This window comes from Fukomys damarensis, unplaced genomic scaffold, assembly GCF_012274545.1.
Source record: "Fukomys damarensis isolate Sample0158 unplaced genomic scaffold, DMR_v1.0_HiC HiC_scaffold_24, whole genome shotgun sequence".
Lineage (NCBI taxonomy): Eukaryota > Metazoa > Chordata > Mammalia > Rodentia > Bathyergidae > Fukomys > Fukomys damarensis.
This window is the reverse complement of record NW_022900936.1, coordinates 63,475,897-63,493,132: the sequence shown is the minus strand read 5'-3', so window position 1 is coordinate 63,493,132 and position 17,236 is coordinate 63,475,897. Positions and strand designations below refer to the sequence as shown.

Here is a 17,236-nt window from a genome sequence, read left to right as displayed (position 1 = left end):
TGTGTGTGTGTGTGTGTGTGTCAGGGGGTGGGGGGAGCTGCACGTTGGGGCTTACCTGTCGTTGACAGGCAGAGGGGCTGTACAGAACTTCCCAACAATGGTAGTCCTGTGTTTTTTCCAAACGCGACTGGAAGCCTGAAGCTTGAACTCCACTTGGTTTATCTGGCATGGAGGGCTGGGGTGGGCTATGATTCCCTTTCCCTGGAGTTGTTGTCTAGTTCTGAAGGGAAAGGGAAAAGAAAAGCAAAAAGGAAAGTTGGTGGCATTTTCTGTTTTGTTTCGCTTTCCTTTCCTTTGGATTTGGCCAGGCTTCGCTGGCAGCACTGGCTGGCTACCATGTACCTTCAGGGGGCTGGCTCCTTGAAGGGGAGGACCATGGTGCCTTCTATCACCCTCATTCATCCCACCGAGCACATGCACCAGTTTTGAACATAACCCAAGAAAAATTCTTTTATTTTTGAGAGTAAACAAGTGGACACTGAAGAAAAAACAAACAAACAAACAAACAAAAAACCTCTTCAATTTCAGATCTAGAAAAGATGACCTTCCCTCTTGCATTCCTAGGTGAAGGACATCTTCACTTTCAGGTCCAAGTTTCTGGAAATAGAAGCTCTTTTTAGGGCCCTTCAGTTCAAAGAATTTAAAGGGGGGGCCAGTCTGGTTTAGGGTAGGTATGAAAGTGTTCGAGGGAAAAACAATAACAACAAAATAAATCTTGAAGCCTGACAGCCAGGATGTAACCCAGCTTTGGTCTTCTCCCAGCTGTGTGGCTTTGAGTAAGGCCTCCAACTTAGTGCGGCCAGAGTCACAGAGCTGTACAGTGTATGTAAGTGTCAGCTTCCCCACATGCTGGTATAGCCTTGATCCTGGACCATAGGGAGTTTGGTTCCTGTGGACTTCAGCCCAAGGAGCTCAAAGTGAAAATGGAAACCAGGTCTCCCTTGCCCAGGCTCTTGACCTTGGCCTCAGTGTCCCATTATAGAAGTTTCGGTAAGACTCAGGTCCCATTGTAGAATGACCCAAGGATGAAGCAGGAGACCAAGATCAAAGTGAGGCCCAGAAGGGGGAGAAGTATGGAGAGATCAGCCTCATTTAAGAAAGGGGGGTGGGCAGGCTGGGGCTCACACAGGGGAGAAATGGCGAGGCCCACGTGTGAAGAAACAGCCCCGCTTGGACACTCACCCAGCTGAGGACAGGCTGCACTGAACAGGAGGAAGAGCTTCCCTTGGGCCCTGGTCTGTCCACTGATGCAGCCCCTTCCTATTTCTCCCTGGGCTCTGAGTTAGTGAGCGAGGAGGAGAGAGCTACGGCCTCTCAGCAGGAAGGGAGGCCCTCCTCAACAGCCTGGGTTCGCTTTCCTTTCTGGCCTTCGCAGAGTGATGACCCGTCCTTTGGTGTTAGGTGTGTAGTTTATTTTTTCCTTGGTGGGGAGATCTTACATAACTACTTAAAAGGTGTTCCCCTCCAGCCTAGAAGTGTTCGGAAATATGTCAGAGAAAAAAATAAGATTGATTTCTTTAAGAAACTGCTCAGAGGAGCTTATAAAATATAAAGAATATCAAAGATGCTTCATAGGAATGGCTTGGGGATTTAGCCTAGGTAACATTTCCAATTAGAAGGAAATGTTGCCGTGTGTGGTGATGCATGTCTGTAATCCCAGCATTCAGAAGGCTGAGGTGGGAAAACCATTGTGAGTTCAAGGCCAGCTACATAGTGAGACCCTGTCCCAAGAACAAAGAAAAAAGAAAGAAAATGTTAGGGTTTTACAAAGCTACAGAAAGTGGAAGAAATACCACATTTTGTCCCCAGCACCCCATCCCCAATTTCTGATCTTCGAGATCAAAAAAGTCAAGACATTGAAAGTAAAAGCTAAGTATGCGGGTGGCTTCTTCGAGTCATGGACCTGCCTCTGAGGGAGCGTGGCAGTCATCTGTGGGTGTCCACTAGGATTGCTCAGGGACTCCTCTGCAGTTATTCTGGGCTGGGAGCTTGGTGTCAGTATCTGTATAGCTCTCTGGGTGATTCGAACATGCAGCCAGGGCTGTGTGTCACTGTCACAACTCCCACCAGTGTCCACTGTTCCACCAGTGGTGAGGAGATGAGGGAAACACCCCACCAGAAGGAACGTAACCTTGACCGGGTCTAAGGAGAAGTGCTGAGTCACTGATTCCCTGTGGTAATCCGAAAGCAGGCACCTGCAGATCTGAGCAGGAGTCTTAACTGCTGTACCTGGCAGTGCGATTTTGGGTAACTCTGGGGGAACCCTGGGAGTCTGGGAGCCCAGAAGAAGGGCACCTGTTTTCTCTCACAGTGTAGGTCAGGCACAACATGGCCCTGAGAAGTGTTTCCAAACTCAAAGCAGACCTGATCATTCTGTTTGAAACTTGCAGCGACTCTCCAAAACTGCTTACAGGACAAAAGCCCTAATCCCAACCTGTCCTTCCCGGCTCGCCAGGCCTCTCCAGCCTCTTGTCACCCAGATCCCAGCCTGGCTCTCCACACAGCGTGTCACACACGAGAGCCTTTGACCTGCGTTGCTCCCGTCTCTACTCATCACGTCCCCAGAGGGGCTCAGCTCTCGGTGTCACAGCATTTGTTGCTGCTGGCAAGTGTAGATGGAGACGTGCACGGCCTGTCATTTCCCTATTTCTCGGCTCCTGTGCCAGGGTGTGCCCATGAGGTGTGATCCCAGGCAGCCTGCACAGGTGGGCAGCTGCATTGGGCAGGGCTCCTGGAGGGGCTGCCTTTCCAGCATAACTCCAGCTCCTGCTGGGCAGCCTGCCCTGTGAATCCAGCTCCAGGGATGTTCCCTGGTCGCCCCTTTTTCTGTGTCTCTGGCCCTGCCTCAGGAGCCTCTACCGATTCGGGTCTGTGCATCACAGCCGCACCTCTACCTCCCTTTGGTTTCTCAGCTCCCCCAGCACATTTGTCACTTATCCTTCCATCGGTCTACCTACCTGACACAGGTTGTCTTCCTGACTAGATCCTGTCCGAGACAGTAGCCTTAGCTGATCGGGCTGTTTTCTGCTAGCTTGTATCTCAGCCAGTTGCTTTTATTTATTTCCTTTCATTATTAATTTTATTGATACATTTAAGGTACACAATAAAATGACATTCATCATTGGAAATTTGAACCTGTACATAATCCATCTTGGTTCTTATGTTTTCCTCATTTCCCTGCCCTTTCTTTACCCTCACCCCCATCTACAAAGACTTTGTTTCCATTTTTTTCATTTTCAGCCAATTGCTTTTACAAGAAACATGCACCATTGCCATTGACTTTTAATCCCACGCCAGGCGTGTGGTTCCTTACAGTTGAGGTTCTTTGTTCTCTCACACTTCGAGCCTGGCCCAGTCAGGCCCAGACCTGTCTGCCCCAACAAGGGAAAGAAGCAGCCAGCCACAGTTCCAGGTCCTGGAAGCACCCAGCACACAGTCCTTCTGGCTCACCTATTTGCTGACTGAGCCTGTACCTTTCACTCCGTTCTGTCCTTCCTTCCTGGGAGGGGGGCTCTCCAGGCTCTGGCCAGCCCTCTCAGGGTCGGTGAGAGGCCCTTCTCCCTGCTGGCATCCCTGATGTACCCTGCCTAGGTTCCCGAGCACTGTTCCCTACCTAGCACCCGATTATTCTTCCTACCCACCCGTCAGACGTTCTGGCTTTGTCTGCTTGGGCCCAACACTGACCCCAGACCCAGGACCCTTCCCTGCTATGTGTTTGAGGACCGTGCTGGGGTGGGAGCCGCCCCCACCCCAGCCCAGGCAGCCAGGTTCTGCCATTAGCCACGGAACCATGCCTTGGCCAGGCTGTCCGGGATACTGCACATATGCGAATGTGTAAAACAAGCAGACAGCCCCAGGGGAGGGGGCAGCCACATGGGACACTTACGTACATGGTGATCTTGACCGAGGAGGTGACATTGCCGCTAACAAAGCTGATCTCGATGCTGGTGTCCTTTTTTCTCGCCTCCTTCAGAGAAAACTCCACAAGGCTGTGATGCACTAGGAAACCAAAACGCACCAGAGACTGGGTCCGGGGCAGAGATGTGGGAGCCCAAATCCTCATGCTGACTCTACGTTTCGGGAGTCCAACCCCAAGGAGCTCATCTGCAGTCTCTGTGCCTCAGCCTCCCAGGGTATGGGCAGACCGGGAATGAAAACAGCTAATGAGGTGCTCAGGACGGTGCCGGCTAGGGAGCGTCCGGGGCTGCTTTCCTGCTTGGAACGCTTGAACATTTCGCCCTTCTCTGTCTGGTGACCTTGTCGTGGAGATGTAATCTTCTAAAAGTCAAAACGGATCCATTGTACACGGCTATTGTTTGAATGTTTGTTCCCTTCCTAAATGTCATGTTTAAACTTCATCCTCCGTGGGACGGTACTAAGAAAGTGACTCAGTCAGAGCTTTCATGAGTTGACTGTAATTTATAAAAGGGCTCCCTGGAATTAGCTAGAGCCCTTTTTGCCCTTTTGCCCCGGTGAAGACACAGAGACACAGTAATGAGTGCCAGGCTGAAGCAAAAAGAACAGCCTCACAGTCACCAGGTGCCAGTACGGTCACCTCGGACTTCCCAGTCTCCGTGACTATAAGAAAATAAATTTCAGTTTTTTATAAATTACTCAGTATTACCCAGTATTTTGTTACAAGCACACTAAGACACACCCAAAATAACTCACAGAAGGCCCCAGTGCCCCATCTCTCCTGCCCACACACACAGTGTCAGGGGATGGGGTTGTGTGCACATAAAGTCTAGTCCCCTCCTGGGGTAGCTGATGGCCTATGGGCCTCTGGACTCTCCCCCAGGCAGTGTGATGCTGGACTTCTCAAAGTGGGTTTCGACACTGATGGGGAGAAAAGCTTGGCTCATTGTGGCTCCTCCAGGGCCTGCTGTCCCTCTGGCTAGAGAGGTGAAGAAAGCTGGGTATGGTGGTGTACGCCTATAATCCCAGCACTGTGGGAGGCTGAGGCAGGAGGATCGCAAGTTCAAAGCCAGCCTGGGCAACTTAGTGACTTAGTGAGATTTTCAAAAAAATCAAATGGGCTGGGGATGTAGCTCAGTGTGAAGGCCCTGGGTTCAATCTCTGGTACAGACAGAAAGGGGAGGGCACCTTCCCTAACAACAAGGGGTGAACATGTCTGGCGGCTTTTGGCAGTAGTTTTGGTCTCAGAACACTTCCCAGGCTCCTTCAGGGATGGGGGCATAGCTAGAGATGCAGTCCTCCACTGCGTCCCTGTCTGTACTGTGTCACTGGTTATACTCCCTGGGTGACATCGTGGGTGTGGGGGGACTCCACACTAAGCTAGGTGGGAGTTGTGGTCCATCTGGACTCGCTAGGGTTAGTAACATGGCTCCCCGACAGCGGCCAAGATGCCCAGGACTCATGAGAAGAAAAGGGATCCTTGTAGACCCCCCCGCAACCAGCTGCTTACTATGGGATATCAACTGTTATGCGCTGGGCAAAGTCTGAATTGGGATGGATATTTGTAAAGCGGAAAAAATGACCGACTTCAAAAGGCTTTAGGCATTTCAGTCTCTGGGCTGACTTGATGTCATATTTTTCTTTGCTAAAAGGTAGGATCGATCAAGAACTTTTCCTAAGTTTTTGCTTCTCTTTGCTCTACGTTGCCCTGGAGACCCTGGGAGAGCTAGGCCTGGCACGGTGTAATGGGAACTGAAATCAAGCCTGCACGGGAGCGTGGTTCAGGTAGAGCCCTGGGCAGTCAGTCGGGGAGGCCTGCAGCCAGGGGAGACCTGTGCCCCAAGCTGTGCCTCCTCACCGAAGTCACCACACCTCTGTGTGCCCCAGCTCCTTGGAGTGTGAGCGGTAACCCCCAACATCGCCTTGGGGTAATGGAGACAAGACACTGTATGGACAACTATTCTACAAGGCAAAAGCAATATTGTGTAAAAAGTCTTCTTTGGTGGAGGATCTGGCCCATGGCTGGCAGAAATCAAGGGTGACCACTGTTCTTGTGAGCACTGCCAAGGTCAACACAGGCTGAGAGTCCAGAGCCACAGTGGCCTGGAGTAGCAGGAGAGCACAAGCCGCCGCTCAGGTCTGCCCACCCGAGTGCACCCAGGCAGGTGACCTAGACGTGGTCCCAGGAGGGGAGCCAGCTGGTGCCCCAGAATGGAAGGCTATGGAACCTGGCAAGCAACTCTTCCCTGGCGCTGAGGTTTCTGAGCCAGCAGGACCATGTTTCTGGGGTTCAGAGAAGAGACCTCACACAAGCACGAAACAGAAAAATCACGGGTCGGTGACTCCCCCCACAGAGACCTCAGAATGCTTTGACCCTCTCAGCATGACCATGCTGTCCTGCCCAGAGTGGACAAGGAGGAGCCAGCTCAGGTTGCTGCCTGAGAAGCCAGGATGTCAGTTCCATGGTGCCACCTCTACCACCAGACACCACATCCTCCCGGTGCTGGCCTCAGACAGGTGGCACTGGCAGGGCAGTGGGCAACAGGTTAGGAAAGAGGGAGCAGGGCCAAGTATGGTGGTGCATGCCTGTAATCCCAGAATGCTGGGAGGCTGAAGCAGGAGGAACCCAACTTTGAGCCCAGCCTGGGCAACTCAGTGATATAGTGTCTCAAAATGCAAAATAAAAAAGGAGATGTAGGTCAGAACAGAGCCACTGGGCTCAATTCCCAGCACTTGGAAAATAAGTAAATAAATAAATAAAAACAAAAGAGGGAGCAGAAAAGCAAGGGTGGAGGCAGGCGGCCCCACGGGAAGAGCATGGGTGTTGCAGTCAGGAGCCTGGGGTGAACTCTTGAGTTTCCCACTCAGCAGTGACCCTGGACCCATCACTCGGTCCCTCAGAGCTGGCCTGTCCCCACCCTTCCTTCCTTTCCAAGCTTGGCTGTCCACTGAGCTGGTGTGAGAATAGGCCTCAGCTGACCCACGCCCACTCTGTCCCCCAGGGTAGCCTCAAGTTCCCTCTTGCATGAAGGCATGAGCACCCCTACCTTTTCTAAACAGCCTGATTGACCACGGGAAGGGAGCCTACTGATTCAGCTGTCTCTGGGCCAGAGACTGCCTGGACACTATTTTATCCTCACTGCAGATTCTTCTAAGTCCTGTTATTGTTCCCATTTGTCACAAAAAAGTTTAACTCATTCCTGATTGCACAGCTGGTAAGTAGAGAAGCAGATGTTCAAATCCCCGTCTGCAAGACAAGAATCGCAGTTCTGGGCTTCATATCGTGTTGTACCTGGCCTTCCAGTGACAGGCAGACATAGCCACAAAGACCCCTCCACACTCCTGACACAAGCTGGTCAGAAAATCGGCTAAAATTAGGGTGGCCGAAATGTGGCATTCCCGTACATGCCGCACAGCAGACAGGAGGGGTCAGGGCCAGACATGAAGCAGGAAGTACAACCACTATGCGCCTTGGTCAGGACGCAGACAGCTTGGAGGAGAGGGTATCCCTACTCCCGCTGTGCCTCACGGACTCTGTGACAGACTTTGCTTTCACATTTTACATCTTTTACAATCCCTGAGATCTTAGCTTCAGAAAGACGCAGTGGGGGCCGCAGCGAATGGCTGGAGTCTGTCTGAGAAGGGGAGGGAGGGCACCCCTCCGCGACCCCGGCCAGGGCAGCCACTTTCACCACCTGGGAGTGCTTTTCTTGGAGTTTTTTACCCTAGAACATTCAAAGCAACTATCTGCACTGGTGAGTTAGAGGCCAGATCCTTTGGGGGTGAGAAACGTGTGTAGTCACAGAGAAGGGGCAAAGAGGTGTGCAGGAAGAAGAGAGCTAAAGTACCCCAGAATACCACTGTAGGAGGAGCCCCAAGATGTCCCCGGGTCCTCATCAGCAGAGGCATGGATTGGACTCAAGCACAGTTCCGCAGATGTCTGAGAACAGGAGCTGTTCCCCACCTCTCAGGCTCTCTTTGCCTCAGGACTTCACCCCCCACGTGGGCTCCCTCACTGGGCTGCTCAAGCCCGGCCCTAGACTCTTCTAGCCAGCAAGTGGCGGGACTGAGCTCACACACAGCCCGACTCACCACAGTACGGGGCCTTGGGAGTGGTCTGCAGGTAGACTCTGACTTCCCTGGGAAGCGGCTCTATCTTGACACCACCTTGTTCCACCAGCCCTGGAAATAAAGAAGCAAAGATGGCAGAGGACTGAGGAGGCCTGTTCAGGGCCCCATAGCACCCAGCCACCTGCTGATTAACTCAGCGCCCTCTCTTCTACAGGCATCTAAACTGTCTGCTCATTACGGGCTTGGAGTTTTTCACCCTAGAATATTCAAAGCAACGATCTGCACCAGTGAGTTAGAGGCCAGATCCCTCAGCCTTCCCAGATCAGGAATGAGCACATTCCCAGGAATGTGCCCAAGCCACCTAGCATTCAGCTGCTCCCCACCCAACCTGCGTATGGCCTCCGTGAGCACACACCTCTAGAGTGGGCTGGTGTGCCCCTTAGGGGAGCCCCCATGACATAGCTGAGATGGGCAACGAGGGCCCAGCTAGCAGGACCCTTGGACACATGTCAGCCAAGGGTAGGCGTGGGTACTGGAATTTCCCAGTGTTTCTAGAGAGCGCCTGGGGCTGACTTCTAGGAGAGAGGCTGAAGTGGGAAGGGTGCAGATCAAAGCAAAGGCAGCCACAGAGAACAGTTTAGAGGGAGGGGAGGGCTGGGAAAGGGATGGCTACTGTCATCTCCCAGTGAAAGCAGGCTGAAGCCTCATCAGTGTTTTCTTTTCCCTTGTGAATGGGCCTCTTGACCATATGAGACCAGGACATAAAGAGGTGACAACTGTCACGACTTGAACTTCCTCCAAATTATCCAAAGGAGCCAAAGGGGTTACATCTCCCCTATCCTTGGACAGGAAAGCAAAAAAGGGTTTAAACAATCCAGGCAGTGTCCGGCCAGGAAGGCCCTGTAATTGGCACAGGGAAAGGCCATCAAGGGACAGGAGTTTTCCAGGGCGCTGATGTAGAGGTGGACAGCTCTCATGTGATCACAGATCAGATAGCTGTAACCTGAGCAGGGGAAGAAAACCACAACCAAGGTTTCAGTCAAGACCGATGGAAACTCCCTCCTGCTATTTACTGTAACTGCTGAATTTTATATCCTAGAAGGCTATAAATACACTGGATGTCCCCAAAGCCAAGTTTTAAAAATATTAACAGACATGGTTGCTGTATTCTCCCCTTCCCTTTGACTGTTCCTGGGACAGGAAATTTACTTGACTTGAGATCTCTTCTGTGTGACCATGCAAACTTTGCATCACAGAATGGGATCGCACAGGGAACTGGGGGAGCTGGGGATGTGGTCTCCATTTCTGGAAATGGTTTTCTGCCTGCATGTTTTTAACTTCATCACCCACACAACCAATCATTTTGCTGCCTCGTTACTCCCCACCCAGGAATGAGTTCTTTGCCTGCAGATAACTGATGATTTACCAAACACCCTAATGTCCCTACTATGTGGTCCTGCTGTTGTTCACTACTTAAAAGTGCTCAGTGACCCACACGTGGTAGACAGGCTGGGGCTGGGAGGTAAGGAGTTAGTTGTAACTGGGGTGCTGGGGTCTTCAGATGCTCTCAGCACCATGGGAGCCTCTCTCTCAGACTGGCAACAGAGGCTGAGCTGAGTGTGGACTTCTTTCCCCCTTGGCTAGGGTGCTCTCTACAACTGAGCTCCTTCCAGCACCATGAGGAAACTGAGGCGGAGACAAAATACACCCACTTCAAATTAGGTTATGAAGAAGGTATGAAAAGTGGTCAAGGGCAGTATGCCACGTGCATGTCCCATAGCCACTGAGATCAAACCGTCCCTCCTGATCGGAGTGGCTGAACGTTTTCTTCAATTGTTAAAAGAAGCATATATATGGAAAACTAGCAAATTTGATAACATACACCAGGGGTGATTGAATAAATTATCGAAATACTCCTTAAAATAGTAAGAATTTGGCAAAGCAGGAAAACACTAAAAACATACTAAATAGAAATCTGCATTTAAACTTTTCTATACGAAATGTAGATGTACTGTCTATGGTCATAAAATATAAGAAGGCTGAACATGTTTTAATGGTTATTTTTGACAAATTTAAGATGATTTAAAAGAATGTTATGATGAATGCATTTTTTCTTTTTTATTGGTTCATTTTAGAGATACAGACTGATCACATTCGTCATAGGGAGTCTGTGCCTGTACAGGATATATCTTGCTTCTCTGCTTTTTCCCATTCTTCTCTCCCTGCTTCCACCCCTCTGCCGTCCTTATTTATAAAAGCTTGCTTTCTATTTTTTATCGCCCCCTCCTTCCTTTCTTACTCACCCTTCCCTATAACCCCATCTATTTGAACATTTTCTTCCCATTTTCTAATATCTGTGATACATTTTTGTCCTTACTTACACTTTCAGTTTCTCACACCAGAGAAACAATTCGGTATTTAAACAAGTGTGTCCAATTTATTTCACTTAAGAGTATGGCCTCAAGATGCATCCATTTAGCTAGAAATGTGTCCAGCTTATTCTTCTTTATGGCAGAGTAGTATTCCTCCACTGTATTTTTTAAAACCATATCTTCTTTATCCATTCATATGATGAATATATTAAAACAAAACTTCCCAGAAGAATATACTGAGAAGATATATGCATTTAAGAAGGTTATCTTGAAGACACTTGTAAGAAGGACCTGATAGGTTTAGTGAGTTCAGTGGCATGGTCATGCAGTGGGCTGAGCCTCTGATTAGCTAGTGTGCAGCCCACTGGCTTGCTTCTGCCACCACTGTGCTTTGTAGAGGATGCTGCTTGTGTGGGCTGTGCAAAAGACAGGCCCAGCAAAAGACAGGTCTGTGGCTTGAGTGATGTGCAACTATAGCAAGACCAAAGGCAAGCGGGAAGGGCAGCACAGAGAGGACACAGGCAGCCACTATTGGGTGTTCTCTGAAACGCACAGGCTCAGAGGTAGGAAATTCTGAGCCAGGCGTTACAGGACCAGCAGGGGTGTTGTTGGGAAGACCCTCTGCAGCCACACTGGCTGATGCAATAAGCCGGCTACTGGTGAATTCCAGTCTGTGGGGCAGGCGAACACCCTCTGGCTTTCTGACCTGCATGAATGAACAGGGGACAGCCCGGCTGGTCTTGGCCTCCATTGATGAAGTAGTCCACGTGTCCCACTGGAATCCGAATACCCAAATCTGAGAGAGGCAGAACACCATTAACGTCTACTTCAGGGGCACCTTTTGCACGTCCCGCAGCCGGGGCCCCTGGCAGCAGAGCCTGAGGTCTGACTTCCGGAGCCCAGCCCGTCAGGGAGCCCCCCACTCCTGAGGGCTGTGAGGCTACAAAATGGGCTGTGCTGAGAGGAGCCAAGGAAGAATATATTTATAAGATACTCTGATTGGCTAAACGAAACCAAGAAAACATCCCCTGGCACAGGTGTATGTAAAGCAGTAAATCTGTTGTAAACATGTCCCTTGGTGGGTAGTTTCTGTTTTCCTTTCTGCAATAGTTCAGATAAATGCAGTTGGGCCACATTCCCACAGTCTCCCACAGCACACATTTGTGTGCTCTCCTGACTGAGCAGAGAGCTGAGTGAAGAGAGGCTGCAGCTCCCATTTTGCCTCCGGCCTCCCACATGGCACATCCGGGCCCTCAGTGGAGGCCGGGTCCCACTGCCAAAGACCTGGACCGTTCTCCTTCATGTCATCTGCTGCCGTTCGAAGACACCAATCGTGTGTTCTTCTTTGCTGTCTACCCAAGGGGTGCGTGGTGATGTAGAAGTCATCCTGGATTCCTGCCTTTTCCTCACTCCCGCTTCCCAGCCCATTACTGGGCCTGGTCAATTCTTCCTCTGACTACATTTGGAATCTTCCTTCTTCTGTTTCTACTGCCACCACCTCGGCCACAGCGTCTCAACTAGACTACTTCTATCAACACCGCATAACAGGCCTCTGGGCTTCCCCGAGGGCTCTCCACTCTGCACGGGAGCTGCACTTGTCCCTTAAAGAGAAACCTGGCTAGGTGTGGTGCTGCAAACCCCAAATCCCAGAACTCTGGGAGGCCGAGGCGAGAGGTTCACAAATTCAAGCCAAGCCTCGATAACTTCACGACTTAGCAAGACTGCCTCAAAATTTAAAAGGTCCAGGAATATAGATGTAAGCTCCTCGCCACAGGCAGCCTGGACTGGTGCCCTCTGCTCCATACCTCTTCTTCTTCCTTTGCTGTGTGGTACCCACCCAGTTCTCTTTCTGTCTCTGAAGTAAATCTAGGCCTTCCCGGGGCCATCCTCCCTACCCGGAACACTCTTCTCCCCAAGCTAAAATCCCCATCCCCTAAGTCTCACCTTTAGGGACAGACATCCCCTAATTATCCTCTGTGAAGTGGACCCCACACACTCACCTGTCCTTCATTACAATACTCACGACTTGTACTGATCTTGGTTATTTCCCCAGACATAACCTCCTCCACCTCGGGCCCTTTGCCTGGGTCCTCAGTGCCTGGCACAGTCTCTGGATCATAGTGACTACTTACTAAACAGTTACTGAGTAATGATGAGTGGATGCCTGTCCGTGTAGCACGTTCCACACAGGCAGGGACTTTCTCTGAGGGCTTGCTCATTGCTGCATTCTCAGTGCTGGCTACACAGCTCAGTAAAGACTGAACAAACTGAACGATGGCTTTTTAGCATCATCAGGAAGAGGCTGCAACTTAGAAGGGTCTGAGAGGCCTATCTCACATAACTAGGGGCCCTGTTTAGCAAACCTAGGGAAGAAGGCACTTGTGTTATTAATGAACAAGGTTAATTACCTTAACCCAGCCAGGCAGATCTCCATGGGCTTTGTTTTCCTATCAGTGCCATGAGAGTGGGAACAAGGGCTAGGCAGTGTGACTGCGTGGGTTTCTTCTGGAACCATGCATCTTGGGGTGTCGGATACTAAAAGAAGGCTTTTGACAAATGGGGATGAGACATGGACATCTCTCACTGAACTGTGACCTCAGGGCTGGGGGTGTAGCCCTGTGGTAAAGCACTTGAACTGCAAGCTCTTCTGGTCAGGGCCAGATGTTTCCCCTTGCTCCACCAAGGCTGATCCTTGTGCCTGGCAGACTCTGTCAGCATCTTATACCCAATAGAAATGAGAAGGATTGGCACCTCCTCTCCTAGTTGTACAGAAGGGCTTGATTTTGTCATAAGTTCTAAGGGTTGAGGGACCTTTCCTGTGCCTATTATTATTGGAAAGGGGATTCTTGTTCTCCCCTGGACTGGGCCTGTCCTCTGGGGAGGAAGGAAGTTCTGGCAGGCCCATGTGCCCAAGGAACGGAATGTCCCTGTCCCTGGGCCCAGCACGCTTGCCCCAGAGAGCATGGATTTCCTGTAAGTCATCCAGGCAGCAGTGTCCCCCACCCCAGCCCCACCTCAGCACAAAGTTTGGTGTTGAATCAGAGAGTGAGGTGCCCAAACAAACACTTTCGGTCCAGGAATGAGATTCCTCCTGCCGATTGGCAGCTGAAACAAAAATCATTCAGCTCAGTGGCCACAGGATGACAGCTGGAAGAGATTTTCGAGATCATCCTGGTACACTCCTCCCTATACAACAGAGGTCCTAGGAGGGACAGGGCCTCAGAGCCAGATGGCAACTTGTAGTCCCTGCCCAGGGCTCTCCCCAGCCCCAGCTCACTGTCAGTGTCTGTGTGAATGGCTTCCACAAAGAGGGCATCTCCAGCATCCAGGCGCTCCTCCAGACTGGCCCTGGTATACTCTGGTCCTGCAGGGTCCAGGCCTGCAAGGACAGACTGGTATCATTCATTGCTGCAGGAACCACTGTGGATCCACCACAGCCCTACCCCAGGCCCCTAGTTCAGTTGCACAGAGCTGTCCAATAAGGACCACACACTGGGAGAACTGACTCGCCTTACCAAAGAAACTCGGCTCTCTTGAGATGGCCTCCCAGGGACCTGTTTTTTCTGGCTCTAAATGAGTTTGATAATACCAACCACTTGGCAAAGGCTGAATATAATATTTACCTTCAGGGACAACTGGGTATCATCCCACAGGGGTGTTTCTGAGGGACTCTGTAGAACAGAACTCAGAATTGCCCCCCCACAGAAGGGCTGGGAAGCTGGGATATTTACCATATAACCCTTGTCCTTTATTGGTTGAAAGGGGTTCCTGAGGCATAAAGTCCCCAGAACTATGTGACGGTGATTTCCACAGTGGGTCAAGGAGATACGGGCTATTACAACCCATTTTACAGATGTAGACACTGAGACTCAGAAAGAAATATGTGGTACTGATATTACAGATCATGCAATGACAACATCATACCATTTTAAGCAAAAAGGACCACAATAAATAAACTGCATTGGCAGCAGATGAGTCAGTAATAACAACAAACACTCAACACACCCCCTACTCATATCAAAAGAGGAATTACCAGGGCAATCACTCTCTACTTCTAGATGCTGGAAAAGAGGGCAGGGAGGAAGGTTACCTGTGATCCGTCCCAGCTGGCCTTTGTAGAAATGTCCCACCATGCCTCCAACGTGGGCTCCTAGGCTAACGCCAATGATGTGGACTGAGGACTCTGACACACCCAGATCCTGGAAGAGCATGGACAGTGACTTTCGTTTGGGCCACAGTGGCTTTTTCCCTGGGGCTTCAGAAGCTGAGAGCCCTGGGCACCATATACCCACCAGTCGGACTTGGAACAAAGGGCTAAAATAAGATAAGAGGCCTCTCTTATCCATTAATCATCTGTCCTCCCCCGGGCTCCCCATGCTAACAGCACCCTTACTTCAACGTCTGTGAGTAATGACCAGGCCTGGTCACTTTTGAGAGTCTACTAAATGCCAGGCACCTTAATAAGTGCCACTCATGATGCAATGTGCATCTTACAGAAGAGGAGTGAAGCTTCAGTGACTTTCAATACCCTGTCGGGGTCAGTGCTCCAAATAGCCAGCTCAGGGCTTGAGCCAAAGACCAATAAGCCCCTGGAGGTCTTTGCTTCAGTCTCCCACCTTCTTAGGGTGTGCTTTTTCTTCCTAACCTTCATTCTTCCCTAAGTGGCCAGAGATCAGCTCAACCTCTTCTGTACCTACCAGGAGTTTCTTGAGGAAACGGGAGATCTCTAGGCTCAGCTTAACCACATTATCCACAGCTGAGTAGTAGACAGCCGTTGATCCGTAAACCCAATCCACAGCAATGACATTAGCATCCGCTGCTCGCAGAAGGGCTCTAATGAATGCATCAATCCAGGAAGGCTTGGTCCCTAAAGCCCTAGACATGGGGCCAAAAATGAAGAGGAAAATTAGCTGCCAAGCTGATGTACATTGCCAAGGAAATCTCTATTAATCCCAAATCCAGAGGAGAAGTCCATACCAAAGAGGGGTATACAGGGAGTCAATCTCACAGTGCTGTGAACACAGGATGGACAGAAGTCCAAGGTTGCCAAGCCTTTTGTTCCTAGTAGGTGCAGCCTCATGCCAGCATCCAGGAGTCTGGCTGGAGTCTTAGCCCTATCTACCTGCATTGGCCACCTTTGTGCAGTGCATACATTACATAAACTATATGTCCTCTCCTGCCTCTATGTGTGTTATTTGTGGAAACGAAAATAGCTTTGTACCTAAGAGTTAGGAGTTGTGATCTTAAATCCCATTCTAGAACATAGGCTCTTTCCTTAAGGATTCATTTTTGTACCCATCCATTCACTAAACAAATACTTACTGAGTACCTAAGGGTCACACAGTAAGCTGAGTGTTTTCCAAGAAACAAAGGCAAGTAAAACATAGTGCCTGTTCTTCCACAACTTACAGTATAATGAAATTTTTCTAGAAAAAGAATGATGGAAATGTGTTCAGGAGGCTTTCCCAACAGATTAAGGCCAGAAAAGAAGTATCTCTAACTCCCACAGTCGGAACAATGTGAGCTTGCTCCCACGGTCAGAGAAGTACAGACTGGATGTGCACCGTGGATGTGGTTTGGGAGATTTAAGAGCAGATCGAGTAACCAGTCTGACAACTCTCCACTCACTAACCCTGGTTGGAGGTACACACTCAGCCTTGTGTTGTAGTTGAATGCAAGATTTGCTAGAGAATGAGCAAGCGCTTGGTTCAGTGCAAGAGTCAAAGAGACAGAGAAAGGCCAAGGATCGGAAAGTGGTGAACCTCTGGGCAGTGCTTGCGGCCACCTCTTTAACTCTTAACTGCTGTACGGTGCTCGTATTCTACAAAGCCATGTCCTCCTTCCTCCCAGAAACATTTCTCTGTTTTTGGTCTTGTTTGTGGGCTTTGGAGGGTAGGTAGATGAAGGAAAGATGGTGATTGATGAAACTGAGTGACTTTATTATGACAAAGTTTGTGTTGTAGGGTGTCAGAATTGCAGAAGAGGAGTGCCTAGCTCCTGAGAAATGTCAGGCTTTGAGTATGATGGAAACAGCAGCCTAAACAGAAGTGTATCAGGTCAGGAAACCAGGGAAAAAGTGAAAACCCTGGATGAAAACACCAGGCTGATACTTCTAAGCAACAGCAAAAAGCCTGTGATCTGGTCTGAAATGAGTTACATCATGCAACCCATACACCCTGGCTAACAGTGCGGTGTTTGTATTAGCTTTTTCTCATTTCTGGATGCAACACCCAACACCTACACCTGAAAGGAGGGGAGGTTTAATTATTTGTGCATAATTTCAGTCTAAATTTGGCTGGTTACAAGGCAGAAACATCATGATAGATGGACACGGAGGAGCAAAGCTACTCATTTCGTGGTTTGAGGAAGCAGAAGAGGGAAACAGTGACAGAAAGGAAGGGACCAGGATCCAGACATAGACCCCGAGGCCACACCTCTATGGTTCACACTGAGAAGTGTACTCTCGATCTCCACAGTGGATCCCAAAGCCAATCGAATTGAGATTTCACCCTACCCACACAGTGTTTTTATCGAGGGACTACTAGACTATCCCTACGCTGTCCTCTTTGACTCAGAAGTGGAACTGAAGATCTGTGTTTAGAGTGATTTATCCAGGTCACATGTGTACTGTCTGTGAGCGTGTGGACAAGACTGAGCGGAGGAGTGACATGTATGACGGACAAGAATGGACAGCAGTTTGCTTGTGTCCTTGAGAAAGACAAGCTAATTATTAGATAAAACTATGTATATGTATTTATAACTGCACAGTTAAGAATTTACATTTTTAACAAGTAAAATAAGAGCTAATATGTTAAAAGTAGAATTACATTTTAAAACGAATGTATTATATCAAGTAAATGCCAATAATAGTTTCACTT

At 49.7% G+C, this 17,236-nt stretch overlaps 1 protein-coding gene across 7 annotated transcripts in view; it reads right to left on the bottom strand.

Moving 5' to 3' along the window:
* The window catches only part of Pla1a (phospholipase A1 member A), a 49,085-nt gene that overhangs the window by 18,944 nt on the left and 12,905 nt on the right, over positions 1-17,236 (bottom strand). For 5 of the 7 annotated variants that reach the window (XR_781372.3, XR_781373.3, XM_010630022.3 and 2 more), the window contains exons 3-10: positions 15,056-15,233; positions 14,449-14,557; positions 13,636-13,737; positions 11,065-11,154; positions 8,822-8,989; positions 8,008-8,097; positions 3,891-3,999; positions 56-220 (exon numbers count right to left, since the gene is read on the bottom strand). Coding sequence is in view for 5 of the 7 variants with exons in the window: in XM_010630022.3 (XP_010628324.1) it covers positions 56-220; positions 3,891-3,999; positions 8,008-8,097; positions 8,822-8,989; positions 11,065-11,154; positions 13,636-13,737; positions 14,449-14,557; positions 15,056-15,233 (1,011 nt within the window). In the remaining 2 variants the exon portion in view is untranslated. Of the gene's footprint in view, positions 1-55; positions 221-3,886; positions 4,000-8,007; positions 8,098-8,821; positions 8,990-11,064; positions 11,155-13,635; positions 13,738-14,448; positions 14,558-15,055; positions 15,234-17,236 lie in introns of those variants that run through there. The other 2 variants (XM_019208320.2, XM_010630024.3) reach the window with 2 other exon arrangements.